This window comes from Mirounga leonina, unplaced genomic scaffold (assembly GCF_011800145.1).
Source record: "Mirounga leonina isolate KUSES-001 unplaced genomic scaffold, KU_Mleo_1.0 Mir_177, whole genome shotgun sequence".
In the NCBI taxonomy this organism is placed as follows: domain Eukaryota; kingdom Metazoa; phylum Chordata; class Mammalia; order Carnivora; family Phocidae; genus Mirounga; species Mirounga leonina.
Genome location: NW_023270459.1, coordinates 4,621,142 through 4,635,882, shown reverse-complemented (window position 1 = coordinate 4,635,882; position 14,741 = coordinate 4,621,142). Strand labels below are relative to the sequence as shown.

Sequence of the window (14,741 nt, the reverse complement as noted above, 5' to 3'; positions counted from 1 at the left end):
TGGGTGCCAGGCGGCCGCCGAGGCGACGACGGCGACCTCGCGCCCCGCCGAGACCCGGGCCCGCGCGCGCCCGCCCGCCATCGGAGACACACAGCGCGCGCGCTCCCCGGGGGCTGCCCTCCCCCCGCGCGCGTCGGCCCCGGGCTCGCGCCGCCGCCGCCGCCGCCGCCGCCGCGCGCGCGCAGCTCAAGTAAAGGAGGAAAAAAAAGGGGGAAAAAATAGAAAGCAGCGGCGGCTGCAGCAGTGATCCGCCGCCGGACTGGGCCAGGCCGGGCGGCGGACGCGCGAGCCGGCGATCCAGGGGAGAGGCGGCAGCCACCCAGGGCGGGCCGGGTTAAAAAAAAAGTCGCGGCGGCGGCGGCCGCTGCTCAGGGAAGGAGGCCCGAGGGCCGCGTGCAGCGGGCGGGGGCCGGCCGCGCTGCGTCCCGGAGCCGAGAGCCGCCGGGAGCCGGCGGGCGGGCGGGCGGAGGCGGCGGCGGCGGCTGCAGGAGCAGCAGCGGCGGCGGCGGCGGCGGCGGCGGCATCTCCTCCTCACATGACCCCACTGTTTGTCCCCGTGATCAGCGCGAGCGGCTCCCGTGTCTCCTCCGTCCCCTCCTGCCGCGCGGCGTGAGCGCCGGGCTCGGGGCCCCCCCGGCCGCCCGCCCCCCCCCCCCCCCCCCCCCCCCCCCCCCCCCCCCCCCCCGCCCCCCCCCCCCCCCCCCCCCCCCCCCCCCCCATGGACATGCTGGACCCGGGTCTGGATCCCGCTGCCTCGGCCACCGCTGCTGCCGCCGCCAGGTAAGAGTGCCCGACCGGCCCGTGCCCCCGCGCGCCCTGGCCCCGGCCCTTCGGCCTGGCGGCCGGGCCGCCATGATCCCGAGCGGCCGCTGGGCCCGGCTCAAAATGGAGGCTGCGAGGGAGGGGGAACCCGCGCTAATACCCTCGGCCCCGGGTCCTAGCGGTGCCCCAGCTCCAGACTGGGCCGGGCGGGACGGGCCGTGCACCTGGGCAAAGGGGCGGGGGCGCGGGCGGCCCTGACCCCCCTCTTCCCGTCCTCCCCGCAGTCACGACAAGGGACCCGAGGCAGAGGAGGGCGTCGAGCTGCAGGAAGGTGAGTGCTCGCGGGGCTCACCGGGGCCGCGGCCTGCGCCCGGGGAGGGGACTGGGGGCGCCTTGGCCGCGTGACCACTGACCATTTCCCCACCCCACCCCCCCGCCTCCGACCGCAGGCGGGGACGGCCCTGGGGCGGAGGAGCAGACGGCGGTGGCCATCGCCAGCGTCCAGCAGGCGGCGTTTGGCGACCACAACATCCAGTACCAGTTTCGCACAGAGAATAATGGAGGACAGGTGAAGCTGCGGGCCGGGAGCCCGCGGGCAAGTGGAGGGTTGAGCCGAGGGTCGAGCGGGCGGGCTGGGAGGGGCTCAGACCTGGCCCCGGCCGGGACCCCAGAGCCGATCTCGCTGCTCTGCCGCCCCCTGCAGGTGACGTACCGCGTAGTCCAGGTGACTGATGGTCAGCTGGATGGCCAGGGCGACACGGCTGGCGCCGTCAGCGTTGTGTCTACGGCTGCCTTCGCGGGGGGGCAGCAGGCTGTGACCCAGGTGGGTGTGGACGGGGCAGCCCAGCGTCCTGGCCCCACTGCTGCCTCTGTGCCCCCAGGTCCCGCAGCGCCCTTCCCGCTGGTAGGTGCCCACCACCCCTGGGGGGATGGAGAGGGGACACTGACGCTGTTCTTGGGAATCCCCACGGGGCGGGGCAAGTGGGAAACCGATGCTGCCTTCAGACCATCAGGCGGTGTGGGTCAGATCCCTGTTCTGCGTGGTAAAACTTGGGTCGAGAGCTTTTCTTTCTTTCTGTAAAATGGGGATGATGGTAACAGGAAAGTCTCTTAGAGGTGAAAGTGGATCAGCTCATCAGGTGATTGCTGGGCATCTGCTGAGTTCTCTGGCTAGGAGACAGGACAGAGTGGCACACACAGAGGGGTTTCCCGTCCTCCAGAGGATGCGGTGAACATTCTACACGGCAAGAAGGGGATGGGTTGGCAAAGATGGCTAAGGGTGGCCTCTGTGTCCTCCTACTCCCCAGGCCGTAATCCAAAATCCCTTCAGCAATGGCGGCAGCCCGGCAGCTGAGGCTGTCAGTGGGGAGGCACGGTTTGCCTATTTCCCAGCATCCAGTGTGGGAGATACCACGGCTGTGTCCGTACAGACCACAGACCAGAGCTTGCAGGCCGGAGGTAAAGGGAGGAAGGGGCCAGGGCGGAAGGCAGGGGAGGCAGCAGGCCTAGCAGGGAGGGAAGCCCCCCCAACCGGTTCTGATTGTCCCCCTTCCCCCCCAGTTTTTGCACTAACCCCCGCTTTTGCTGCAGGCCAGTTCTATGTCATGATGACACCACAAGATGTGCTTCAGACAGGAACGCAGAGGACGATTGCACCCCGGACACACCCCTACTCCCCGTATGTGTGGGAGACCTGGTCCCAGGAGCAGGGGACCTGGGGAGGGGCTGGTGTGAGGCGGCCAAAGGAAGGGAAGTTTTTCTGGAATGGGAGCCAGACAGTTGAGCACACAGCAAGCAGTCAGCGTATTTTTTGGGTCTGTTTCTGCTTTTGGAGTATAAGCAAGGGCATTAGTATTTTTTTTTTTTTTGCATGGGAGTTTATTTTACAGAGATAATTTCCAAATCTGACTCCTTAATAGGTGTTTAGACAAATGGGATCTGAGAGAACACGTGCCCATCTTTTTCTTCTTCTAGGAAAATTGACGGAACCAGAACACCACGGGATGAAAGAAGGAGGGCCCAGCACAATGAAGGTAAGGTCTGGCTGGAGTTTCTGGGCCCCATGGGCACTGCCAGGCCTGGTGCTTGGTGTCACGGCTCACTGGCTCACCATGAGTGCACGAGAGGTGTTTGGTGAACGCTGGAAAAGTAAAAACAGGTAGAAGTCTGTTGTCAGGAACAGAAAGGCAGGAGGTGTGACGTGGAAGGTGTTTTGTCACGCTGGCTAGTGATCTTGAGTTCATGGTCAACGTCTGAAATGGCAAATTTCACGTTCACATGTGGATATCCTGCTTCTCTTGAAGAATCGGTTTGATTTGGTTTCCCTAGGACTACTTTCCATGTGGCAGCTGTTGCACTCTTGTCCTTCATTTCCCCCGCCCACCTGACTTCTAGAAGCAGCTCTGGTCTGCTGGAGAACACATCTGAGATTGAAACTCCCCGAAGCTGTGCCCCTGGCTGGCCAAGGCCGAGCGTCGTGCCCTTCCGTTAAACAACATATCCCACCCTAAGGTCACCTTGGCCCTTAATGCTGTCCCTTAGTCCTCCACCGCATGCCCCCCTCCACCCCCCCCACCCCCTGGTCATGGTAGCATGCAAGTCCAGGGGGGCGTTTACACCTAGGTCATCTTCTCTCAGCACGTGTTTCCTGAAGGCGGATTCTAGGCTGAGCAGCGTGCACCCTGGGCCTGGTCTGGAGCCTGGTCTGCGGTGTCAAGGAGGCGGAGTTTAGGCTGGTGTCTTCCCCAGAGAGCTGGCCTTTGGGAGAGCCTGTCAGGCGGAGGGGAGCTCAAGCTGGAGGGAAGGCAGAGTGGGCCGAGGTTGCTTCGGGCAGTGCTGATGGGGTCGAAGCAGAGGTTCCATGCGGCGTGCTTGGGGGTGGGGGACCAGCGAGGACTAAGGAAGGCGTTGAATGTCAGGGTGAGGCCCTGAGAGTCCTGAAGGTGTTCGGCTGGGTTTGGGCCTTTGCAGCTGTGACCCGAGCAGCTCACTGAGCTCAGCCTTTAGTACGTCCGTACCCTACATCTGCCTGGCTTTTAGGCCCTTGGGTCCAGGGGCTGACAGAACGGATGAGGTCTTGGCTCTCGCAGTGTTCCTTCTGGTGGGAGAGACAGATTACCCGAAGCGGCGGTGTGATGTGAGGAGGAGAGAAAACTGCGCGAGAAGCTGGGGAGTAATGGCGGTGGTGTGCTCCGTAGGCCTCTCTGAGTCTGGAGCAGAGGCCTGAACGGGCGGCCAAGTCCCCGAAGCAGAGTCCCAGGCAGGGGGCTGAGCAAGTGCAAACACCCAGGCCAGAGCCAGGACAGACCTTGGTGTGTCTGAAGAAGAGCAGAATTCATAGGAGGAAAGAGGAAGTTGGTGGCGTTGTGGGAGGGCTGGCCAGGGCACGCGGGGCCTTGTAAGAACAGCATCCTTGCTCCAGGGTTTTTATTCTAATCGGAGGGGAAGCCAGGGGTCTCTACGGAGGAGATGGGACACCAGAGGCTGGGAGCATCGCGGGTGACTGCAGATGTCGGCCTGAGACAGGACAGGGCATGAAGCAGGGGAGCGCTTGGGGGAGAAGATTGCAAGGCTGGAGAATCAGGGTTTCCTGATGGCGTCAGGTTGGTTTGAAGGGAAGGGGAAAGGCCGAGCTTGGTTTGGGGGTGTGGTGTGATTGAGGGGCCTCCAGTAGGCTACCCCAGGCAGTCCCGGCCCTGCTGCTTACTGGCTCTGTGACATCAGGCTGCTTCTCAGTCTCTGCACCTGTGTAGTCGTGTGTGAAATGGCGTTAGCTCGACTACCCCGGTGCCCCCAGCCCTGCAGTGCACCATCTGGTAAGGCTGCAGCCGGTGACTCGGGGATACCATCGAGCCACCCTCCACCCTGCTCTGCACTCTCCGCCTCTCACCTGCCGAGTCTTGAATCTTGCTCATCCTGCAGAGAGCAGTCAGCAGTCTTTCTCATAACCTTGTCCTTACGCTCCAGCTGCATCCTGCTCTCCGTCTCCCAACCTGCACAGTCTTTGACCCACCCTCTGCCCATCCTCCCTGTACCCTTGCCCGTCTGACTCCTTTCTCTACCAAAGGAGGTCCGTCTGAGGTCACCCATGACGACCTCGTTGCCAAATTCACTGGCTTCCTTTCCTGTCTGTGCTCCAGGCATCTGACCCAGCCTGGTCCCCTTTCGGGAATGTTCCTTTCTGCTCTACACGCTCTGGTTTTCCTGCACTCTGCTTTTCCTTCCCAGCCTGCTCCTCAGAGCAGAGCTTCCCAGTAGCTCCGGGAAGCTTGTTAACAGTCACGATCTCTGGGGCTGTCCTCTCAAGGTTCAGAATGAGTAGGTCAGCGGGAGGCCCAGGAGCCTGTATTTCAACAAGTGACCCAGGTGATTCTTCCCATTGGGCAAGGCTGGAAACTGCTTTGACTGTTGGTGTTCCTTAAAGTCTGGCCTGTCTTCCATTGGCCTCGGAGAGTTGAAGCCTTCAGCTCAGGGATATTCAGTATCCCCCAAACCCTATGCCCAATTGTAGGTATTCATCATTGCTCCAGAAAAGAGTATGGGATTCGGACAAGGTGAGAACCGCTCCTCAGTGTCCTCCCAGGGCTCCCCCCTCGCCCCGGACCCTGGCTGCCTACAAAGCTGTTTCTATTCCATTCTTCTCTCTTGAACTCCATAGCCGTAGTTTGAACGGTCCATTCAAAATCTTCATTTCTGGATGTCCTTGAGACACCTCATACTCACCTTGTCCAAAACAAGCTCCCCGCCACCCCCCCTGCAAAGGTTCCCATGCAACATTTCTTTTTTTTTAAAGATTTTATTTATTTATTTGAGAGAGAGAGAATGAGAGAGAGCAAATACATGAGAGGGGGGAGGGTCAGAGGGAGAAGCAGACTCCCCGCCGAGCAGGGAGCCCGATGCGGGACTCGATCCCGGGACTCCAGGATCATGACCTGAGCCGAAGGCAGTCGCTTAACCAACTGAGCCACGCAGGCGCCCTCCCATGCAACATTTCTTTTCCCACAGGGCAAAAGGCACCCCTCTTAGAATTACCCAAGCCAGAACCGAAAGCCAGGGCCACCCTTGACTCTGCCGCTTCTCCTTCCCTCATGTCTGCGAACCCTGAGATTCTGTGCTGAATTAGACCCCATATCAGCTTCTCTTTCTCCTTTTTCCCTCTTTTCCACCTTTTCTTGGGACTGCGGGAGCCCATCTCCAGGCCCCACAGGGGATTGGAGCCTGTGGGGCCAGCCCATTGCAGCCGGGTCAGAATTTGGGCCCACTGTTGCTGGGAACCTCTGAGGAGTCAGAAATCCAGAAATCTGATTCTTAAATGCCAGATGAGATTGCTTTTTCTATTTCATTAGTTTCTACTCTTAATGTTGCTAATTCATTCCATTTACTTATTTTAGGTTTAATTAGTTTGGGGTTTTTTTCCTGGCCTTTCAAGATGATTTAAACCTTCCTTTTTTCCCAGCACAAGCCTTTCTAGATGTAAATTTCACTCCAGTGCTGCTTCACCTGCGTCCCATTTGGATATATTGGTTTTCGTTATCATTCAGTTTAAAATACTTTCCAGTTTCCCTAATGATACCTTCTTTGACCCATGGGTTATTTAGAAGTGCATTGCTTAATTTTCAAACATTTGTGTTTTGTGGATTTTTTTTGTTACTCATTTTTAATTTAGTTCTGTTCTGATCAGAAACTTACTGTTACTATATAATGTCAGTTCTCTGAGATTTGTTGAGACTTGTTTTATGGCCCTGAATATGGTCTGTCTTTGGAAGGTTCCATGTGCGCTTAGAATGTGTGTCTCTGCTGTGGTGTGGAGAGTTCCCTCGGGGTCGGCTAGCTCAAGTTGGTTGACACTCTTGAGGTTTTCTATCCTGACTTTTTTGTCTACGTATTCTATCAGTTACTGAGAGAGGAACGTTAACGTCTCCAAGCATGTCTGTGAGTTTGTCCGTTTCTCCCTTCAGTCCTGGCAGATTTTGCTTCTGGATGGTTTTCAGTGTCGTATGGGTGTAAACGAAGCTCTACTGTGGAGTAGACGTGGCCTTGGTCTTGACCGGGCGTCCTCCCTTTCAAATGTGCCAGGATGGTCTTCCCGAGCCACAGGTCTGACCACCTCACCACCTGCTTGGTGAAAGGGCCTGGGCCCATCAACAAGGCATTTGAGACCTTCACAACCTAGCCTTTCCCTTCCCCACTTGCCTCCCCAGAGTATTTCCATGTCCCCATTTTAGCATTTTCCACACCTGTCTGCCTGATGCCCCTCCCCTCAGAAAGCAGCCCAAATGTTCCCTCCCCAAGTCTTTCTCTGAAGGCCCACCACACCCAGCACCATGTAGAAATCATTGGCTCACCCTGGCACTGCCCAGGCACTTGGTACAACCTTCCGTCATAGCACCTCTCTGGTGTCCATGTCCCCCATTCACACACATTGCACAGAGGTGCCGTGCACACCAGCAGGACAGAGGTTGAGTCCTCCGCAGACTCTGGGCTTGCAGGTGCCCCCCTGCACACAGTAGGGCAGGCACTAAGGTTTTCTGGTTTGGGGGTTCTTTTAATTTTATTTATTTGAGAGCAAGAGCGTGAGTGAGCAGGGGAAGGGCAGAGGGAGAGAATCTCAGGCAGACTCCCTGCTGCGTACAGAGCTCGACCTGGGGCTCAATCCCATGACCCTGAGATTGTGACCCGAGCTGAAACCAAGAGTCGGATGCTCAACCAGCTGAGCCACCCAGGTGCCCTGGGCAGGCAATAATTTTTAAGTAAACGCAAACTGGAAAAGATGTGCCCGGCGCCCCCATCCCTGCCATCTGGTGGTTGGATGGGAGGAGTCTGCAGGAGATCTGGCTGCAGCCCGGTGCCGGGGGCTTGAGAATGCCAGACTGCATGAGGGGAGAGCAGGAAGCGGAGAAGCCGTCTGCTGTTGAGTTTCTCTGCTGAAACCTTGGGAATAGAGTGCACTGCTGGAGGGCAGGGTGGCCGATGCCGCCAGGCCTGGGCTAGACTCTTGGTTCCACTGCAGTTTTTAGCCACAGAGTTTCCAGGTGGTAGGACGTGGCCATCCTCAGTGGGGAGGTGCAGCCCTCCCCGGCAGTAATGAGACCCGGGTGCTGCGCCCTCACCCCAGGGCGACGGGTGGGTAAAGTGCAGTCCTGGAGAGCAAGGGAGGAGGAGAGTCCCTGAAGGAGGGTGTCATAACCCGGGCCAGAGCAGGGGGCACCTGGACGTGGGGAAGGACGGTTGGCAGTGAGCAGACGGAGCCAAGTGCCAGGAGCCAGCAGTGGGTTTGACGATTGGTGGCCAGGCGTGTTGTTGGTGAGAGCAACACGGTCAGCGGGAGGCACCAGCCTCGGAGGCCATGAGGAGTGAGGGGTGTGATTCTGGCCCACCCTCCGTTTTCACTCTCACCCAGACCCCTTCTGACAACCCCCATCAGCACTGCCCAGCCCAGAGGAAATACTCCTTTGCCCCACTTTCCAAATCCCACCTATAGGCTTCGTCTCCTCCACAAATGCTGCCTACGTCTGCCCATGAGCTGTCCTGGCAGGAGGGATGAGGGTGTGTGTCGGTTGGGGAAGGTGACTGGGCATTCTTGTGTGTGTCCACACCGATCCCTAGTCCTGGGCTTGGAAGGTAAGGAAGATTCTGGCATAGCTTTGCTTCCATAGGCCCTGAACCCTGGTCTTAGGCTTCAATGCAGGCAGACCCCAAGTGGCTGTCATTAGGCCATGACATGAGCCCGATGAGAAGCCACAGGGATGGGGTAGCCGCCGCTCAGGTCAGTGGACAGAGTTTGGGTGAGATTGCTGAGTGTTACGGGAGTAAATCACGAATCTGGATTTTTCAAGCGAAGTCTTCCATTGGTCTGCCAGCCCTGGCCTTCAAGGTAGGGTTCACGTTGCCCTTGGGTGACTGCCCCCGTGGTTGGTGGGGTCAGGCCCCTGAGAGCCACAAGCATCAGCCGTGGCAGCTTGGGACTCGCTGCCCGGGCTCTGGAGAAGGATTTTAATCAGGGGGGAGACATGGTCAGACTGTGATTTTAAAGTTGAACTAAAAAATTTGTGGAGCCCAAAGCCCCGGGGGAGGCCTGAGGACTGTGGAAAATCAAAGGCAGCAGCTGTGGAGAACCAGACAGGGGCGCCGGGGTCCTGTGGAAAGGGGCTCTGGCCCATTCTTGCCTCCCAAGAACACAAGCCACAACTCCCCATTTTTCAGAAGATGCCAATTATGTGAATTACTTTTTAAAAAAATACGCCAGGCAGGTAAACAAAACGAACCCACCGTCCCCACTGTTGATTCTGCCCGAAAGGTGTGTGCGTGCGGCCCATGAGAAGTGGCGTGAAGCGGGGCGTGGCAGCCAGGTGCCCACATGTGGGTGCTGCCCCCGTGGGCGGCCCCGGTCCGCGGCGGGTGGGAGCGCCGCGCGGGAAGCTCTGGGAAGCTCTGTGCGCACGGCGGCCACACGGCTCTTACTCTTGCAGTGGAGAGGAGGCGGAGGGACAAGATCAACAACTGGATCGTCCAACTTTCAAAAATCATTCCAGATTGTAATGCAGACAACAGCAAGACGGGAGCGGTAAGTGCCATGCCCCCCGCCGCCCCCGGCCACCCCTTCGAGAAAGTCTGCCTGGCCTGGTCCCTGGGCGCCGTGCTGGGCGAGCCAGCGGGCGGCGCTCACCAGCGCTCTTGCCCACCCCCCAGAGTAAAGGAGGGATCCTGTCAAAGGCCTGCGACTACATCCGGGAGCTGCGCCAGACCAACCAGCGCATGCAGGAGACCTTCAAGGAGGCCGAGCGGCTGCAGATGGACAACGAGCTGCTGAGGCAGCAGGTGAGGGGCGGGGCGGGGCGGGGCCGGGGGGAGCCGGCGCAGGTGTGGGCAGCCAGCCCCTGGCTCCTCGCCCCCTGCCCGGTCCCCCTGTCGTGTCCTGTGTGCCAGATCGAGGAGCTGAAGAACGAGAACGCCGTGCTTCGCGCCCAGCTGCAGCAGCACAACCTGGAGATGGTGGGCGAGAGCGCGCGGCAGTGACGCCCACCCCACTGCGGCCTCGGCTGCCCCTTCCCCAGCCCTTAGCACAGAGAGGGACAGACGCCCCTCCCCCAGCTGCGTTTTTTTATAGTAGATTTTTAACAAAACGGGGAGAAATAATACATTTCTGTGGATAAGCGCCCGCCGCTCTCCTCAACTTGGGAAGCGATATCCTCCCCCCCTTCTGTCTTGTCTCCCTTCTCCCGGCCCCCACTAAGCCCCAGCACTTCTAGTGGTCTCGCCTGGAGGCAAGAGGGAGGAGGACAGAGGCCCTGCCGTATCCCGCTGCCTCCTTGGTCTCTAGAGGTACTGAGACAGGGTGCTTTCGGGAAGGAGGGGAGCCTTTAGGGGGGCCATCCCCGGGGCCTGGACCTAAGCAGGGAGGCCATGTCCCACCCCACCTCTTGTTTCTGGATCCCTGCTCCCCTTTGAGTGTGTGTGTGTGTTTTAATTTTCTTTATGGAAAAGTGGACGAAAAAAATAGAGAGAGAGGTATTTAACTGCAATAAACTGGCCCCATGTGGCCCCGCCTTGTCTGTCTGTGTCTCTGTGCATCTCGGGGATGGGGAGGGGGCCCGGGGACCGTGGGGAGCTCCACGACGGCAGTGCCTCAGCTGCGGCGTGTGTGGCGGCGTGCCAGTCCCTGCCATCCTTCCTGTACCTCCCGGACCCCAGTCTGTTGGTCGGTCGGACGGGTGGAGAGATTAAGGACTGAATATCCCCTTTGAGGCTCCAGGTGTGCATGTGTGGTGTGAGGGCGTGGGGAGCTGGGGTCAAGGACGTGTCCCATGTTTTCGGAGGAAAGGCTGGGGTCTTTCATCTGTTACTAAAAACAGCACTGGCTCCTGACCCTGCCCTTAAGGGTTGAAGCCCTCCCCTCTGCACCAGCCAATGGTGGAGCCTGGCCTTGAGCCCCCCCACCCCCAGGAAGGGCAGATGGCCAGGAAGCCGGGCTTGGCCCGTCAGCCTGTCGCCTCACCCCGTGGCCCTGGCGCCTGCACTGTGACCCCTGCCCCGGCTGGTGACGAAACCTGGCCTGAGCTGCGATGCAGTGCTGCTTGGCGGTGCTGGGAGCCGCCGCCGTGTCTCCCCGGGGCTGAGCGTGTGGCCCGTGGCCCCATGCAACTCCCAGGACCGGGGCCTGCCTGCCAGCTCACCTGGCCGAGCTCCCCACCCGGACCCATCCCAAATGCTCCCAACTGGGCTGCCCTCGGACGGCCCCGTCTCCCTTTCCCCCTCAGCGTGAGGCCGGCTTAGAGTGAAGGTGTGTGCAGCAGGGAGCGGCCTGCACTTCCCGGACCCCACAGCCCCCATTTTTGTGGTTTCGAGTGGGCCTTGGCAGCAGCTTAGGGCCAGGAAGAGTGTTCATTCCTTGGCAGCATCGTCCACAGGCCCTTAGGCTGCAGCTGACCCTGCCTGGGTAGTCCGCGAGAGTCAGGGAGGAAACACGGCCAAAGGCCCGTCTGTGGAATCAGGGTTGTGGTTCCCGGGACCATGTGCACCCAAAGATGGCTCAGAGTAGGTGGGAGTGGGGTTGCCACGGTCAGGCCACCTGCTTCGTCTCTCCATCCAGTGGCCTGCTGGAGAACCGGCCCTCAAGAAAAAAGGCCCAGGTTTGTAGAGTCAGCCGATGTCTGTGGTTTAAATGCTCCCACCACTGCCGGATTCCAGGTGCCAGTGTGGGCCCAGTCCAGCGTGCTCCCCTGTGGCCTCCTGTGCTTGTGGGGAGACGGGAAAGCCCAGTGGTGCGAACACACGCCCCAGAGTCAGGCTGCTCAGGCTGGAACCCTAGCTCTTGCCTCTGGGTGAGCTTGGGCACTGCCCCCATCTCTCCCTGCAGTTCCCCCTATAGAATGAAGAAATCAAGTCTTGGGGTGGGCACAGTGCTAAGAGGGAGCAAGGCCTGGGCAGCCAGGCCCCGGGGATTGGGGGCGAAGAAGGCAGCCGTGGCCCCTGAATACAGAGCAGAGCCCAGCACGGGGCCGGCAGGAGCCGCTCGGACAGGTGGCACAGATGTGGGTCCGTACATCTGGCACAGAAGAGGCAGGCCTCAGGGGTTAGCAATGACCAACACTGTGGGCTTCAATGGGCAAAAACTCCAGAGACCTTTTCTGATACTCAGAAAACCACACGCACGCTGGGGGCTTGTGCCGACATAAACCCGTGCGTCTGGCTGCCCCAGCGTTTCCTGCCTGGATCTGCGCCCTGTGTGAAGGGAGCCTGAAGCGGGAGGAATGATGCTGGGCACCCCCGGGGGGGCCCTTAAGCAACGGCCAGCCTCCCTGGGGATGAGGACATCGGGAAAGGGTGGGGAATAGGAGGTCACCTCGCTCCTACTCATCGACCTGTTCAACTTCTGGGGCAAAAGGGGGAATTTTTTTCCCCGAGGACAACAGGGTGATGCTATGTCAGGGAAAGTGTTCCCAGGTGGCTGGCTAGAGGCGCGTGTCTGTGGCCCCGACTGCCCCACCCCCTGGACACACCTCTGCTAAGGGTGACATAACACTGTTCCCTGTCACTCTGTTCCCGCTTATCTCCGGTCTTGTCGGCGCCACCACCTTCTTGGAAATGAGTTAGGACAAAGGGGAGGGGGCTTAGCACCCCCGCCTCCTCCAGAAGAACCCATAAAAGCAACTGAAACGGGGCCCCAGACACCACAGCCAGTCCTGAACCCAACGGGACAGCAGGACAGCCAGACAGACGGCACGATGGCAATGAGCATGCGGATCCAGGCTGCGGGCCTCCTGTCCCTCCTCCTGGCCGGTCTGGCCAGTGGCTGGGTTCTTCCGCCCCAGGTGAGAGCCCACAGGGCCTGGGTCCGGCTCAGTGGCCGAGACCACCGGAGAGCCAGGCCCTGGGCGGGGAGTGCTGAGGGTAGCCGCAGACCCCTTAGCACGGGACAGAGCTCAGGGCAGGGAAGGGGGGGTACAGAGCCGGGGGCCTGAGTATCAGGGACTGGAGGCCCCAAACGAATTGCACCGTGAGTGGCGTGTCTGTTCCGTGTTCAGTCCTAGTCTGGACAGTGGGGAGCACACAGGGAACAAGGAAGATGAGAGGAGTTCTGCTCTCACGGACCTTACATCCCAGTCAGGGAATTAGTCCGGGAACCATTAAAACAGGAATAAGATCATTGTGTTTTAGTAAAGGCTCTTCATGAATAACGGAAAATGATGATGATACCCGAGTGACCATGAGGGGTGGGGGGAGGACTTCAGATGGGATCAAGAGTTTGGTGAGAGAATGAAATCTGACCTAGGACTGGGAGGATAAGAGAAGGGGACAGCAAACAAATGCCCGGGAGAGAGCAAGTGTGGCGAAAGTCCCCAAGGATCAGGAGGTGTAGGGAGTGAAGGGGACGGTACTTGGAGAGGAGATTGAGGGGCGGCCATGCCAAGTCTTGCAGACAACTGTGGAAATACTGATTTTCCTCCACGTGCAAGGGGAGCCCCGCAGGCTTTTAATCGGACTGCTAAGGCATGGGGAACAGAATGGATGGGGCAAGATGCAGGAGACGTGTTCCAGGCGGGGGTGGCAGCAGGCCGGGGAGGGCGATGTGCCCAAGAAGAGTAGCTGTGGGGAGAGAAGGAGACAGATCTGGGATGTCTATGGGAAGAGCTGCGTGAGCGGAGGGGAGAAAAGTCCGGACCGCCAGGCGGCTCCCAGGACACCCACGGAGCCCCAGGACACTGACCCTTGGGGAGGAGCCGGTGTGTGGGGGCAAGTCTGAGAGCTCCCCTGGGCCCTGGCCTTCCTCACCACCCCTTCTGCTCCCGCAGACAGAACAGCTCGCAGCCCTGCAAGTCCAGGACGCAGCTGGAGCCCAGGCTGGCTTGATGGTGAGAGCACTGACGACTCCCTCCTGAGCCTCCCCCAGCCCTTGCCTGGGCCTGAGCTCCGCTCACTCTCCCTTCCTCCCCACAGCCCACGCTCCCGAGGCTGAGGAGGCGAGACACCCACTTCCCCATCTGCCTGTTCTGCTGTGGCTGCTGTAATAAACCAATGTGTGGGCTATGCTGCAGGACCTAGAGCCTCCCAGCCTGGCCCCCCGCCCCCGCCGGTCCTCCCCGCCCCCGCCGGTCCTCCCCGCCTCTTGTATTTATTCCTGCCTTGCCCTCCAACCCACCGTGACCGGACGTGGAATAAAATGTTTCTGTCTGTTGTTTTCCATACTACAGTGTCTGTTGCCCTTTCTTCCTGCCCGAGGCCCATGCCAGAGGCTTGTTCTGGCCCCTGTCTGGTTACGGGTATGCGGGGTTGGTGGGTACCGGGGTTGGCACGGAGGTTTGGTGAAGGAAAATCTGTTTCCTGCTCTTCCCTTCCTCCTTCCCTGCTTCAGAAGACCTAGAACCTATGTTGCAACAGCAGGGGCTGGAAGTGAAACCGAGTTTCCTCTCATTGAAGCCTTCTTAAAAGAACGGTAACTAGGGTGCCTGGGTGGCTCAGTTGGTTAAGCGACTGCCTTCGGCTCAGGTCATGATCCTGGAGTCCCGGGATCGAGTCCCGCATCGGGCTCCCTGCTCAGCAGGGAGTCTGCTTCTCCCTCTGACCCTCCCCCTCTCCTGCTCTTTGTCTCTCATTCTCTCTCTCTCAAATAAATAAATAAAATCTTTAAAAAAAAAAAAAAGAAGGGTAACTAATGCAGAGTCCTCACAAGGGTTCTCAAAGCAAGGTCCGGGGAACCCCTGATAGGGCTCCATCAGGCTCACTCGCCTCCCATCGGGGGCGCATGGGCTCACGGGCTCGGTGACGCCAGGTCAACCTCATCGCTCCGACGGGAACGGGTTGTGTGTGCTGGTGTGCCTTGGGCTTTCAAAATGTCCCGGTCTCAGTTTCTAAGACGTGGAGCAGCTAGAGATGGAACCCACGTAAACAAGTTTTCTGGGGAGTCCTCGATGATTTTGCAGAGTAGAAAGGGATCCTGCCACCAAAAAGTCTGAGAACCACCGGCCTTGCAGGCAGGCACA

General features: G+C 59.5%; 2 protein-coding genes across 3 annotated transcripts; both read left to right on the top strand.

Moving 5' to 3' along the window:
• Positions 1 to 696: 696 nt before the first annotated feature.
• Positions 697 to 10,313, top strand: USF2 (upstream transcription factor 2, c-fos interacting). 2 transcript variants are annotated; one of them, XM_035023785.1, is made up of 10 exons: positions 697 to 780; positions 1,047 to 1,093; positions 1,212 to 1,330; positions 1,466 to 1,585; positions 2,070 to 2,220; positions 2,353 to 2,440; positions 2,737 to 2,795; positions 9,231 to 9,325; positions 9,451 to 9,579; positions 9,688 to 10,313. In XM_035023785.1, the coding sequence occupies exons 1-10, from the start codon at positions 719 to 721 to the stop codon at positions 9,775 to 9,777; spliced, it is 960 nt and encodes a 319-aa protein (XP_034879676.1). In that variant the 5' UTR covers positions 697 to 718; the 3' UTR covers positions 9,778 to 10,313. The 2 variants fall into 2 exon arrangements, with proteins under 2 accessions (XP_034879676.1, XP_034879675.1); XM_035023784.1 differs by having other exon boundaries at positions 1,466 to 1,666.
• A 2,118-nt stretch (positions 10,314 to 12,431) lies between these two features.
• Positions 12,432 to 13,803, top strand: HAMP (hepcidin antimicrobial peptide). Its single transcript, XM_035023849.1, has 3 exons — positions 12,432 to 12,572; positions 13,554 to 13,613; positions 13,699 to 13,803. The coding sequence occupies exons 1-3, from the start codon at positions 12,486 to 12,488 to the stop codon at positions 13,801 to 13,803; spliced, it is 252 nt and encodes an 83-aa protein (XP_034879740.1). The 5' UTR covers positions 12,432 to 12,485.
• The last annotated feature ends 938 nt before the right edge of the window (positions 13,804 to 14,741 follow it).

Excerpts from the sequence above, each read along its gene's own strand:
- USF2 (XM_035023784.1), top strand. The coding sequence starts at position 719 with ATGGACATGCTGGACCCGGGTCTGGATCCCGCTGCCTCGGCCACCGCT. Across the intron at positions 1,094-1,211 it reads GGGCGTCGAGCTGCAGGAAG|GCGGGGACGGCCCTGGGGCG; the intron begins GTGAGTGCTCGC and ends CTCCGACCGCAG. Across the intron at positions 2,441-2,736 it reads CGGACACACCCCTACTCCCC|GAAAATTGACGGAACCAGAA; the intron begins GTATGTGTGGGA and ends TTCTTCTTCTAG.
- HAMP (XM_035023849.1), top strand. The coding sequence starts at position 12,486 with ATGGCAATGAGCATGCGGATCCAGGCTGCGGGCCTCCTGTCCCTCCTC. Across the intron at positions 12,573-13,553 it reads GCTGGGTTCTTCCGCCCCAG|ACAGAACAGCTCGCAGCCCT; the intron begins GTGAGAGCCCAC and ends CTGCTCCCGCAG. Across the intron at positions 13,614-13,698 it reads GAGCCCAGGCTGGCTTGATG|CCCACGCTCCCGAGGCTGAG; the intron begins GTGAGAGCACTG and ends TCCTCCCCACAG.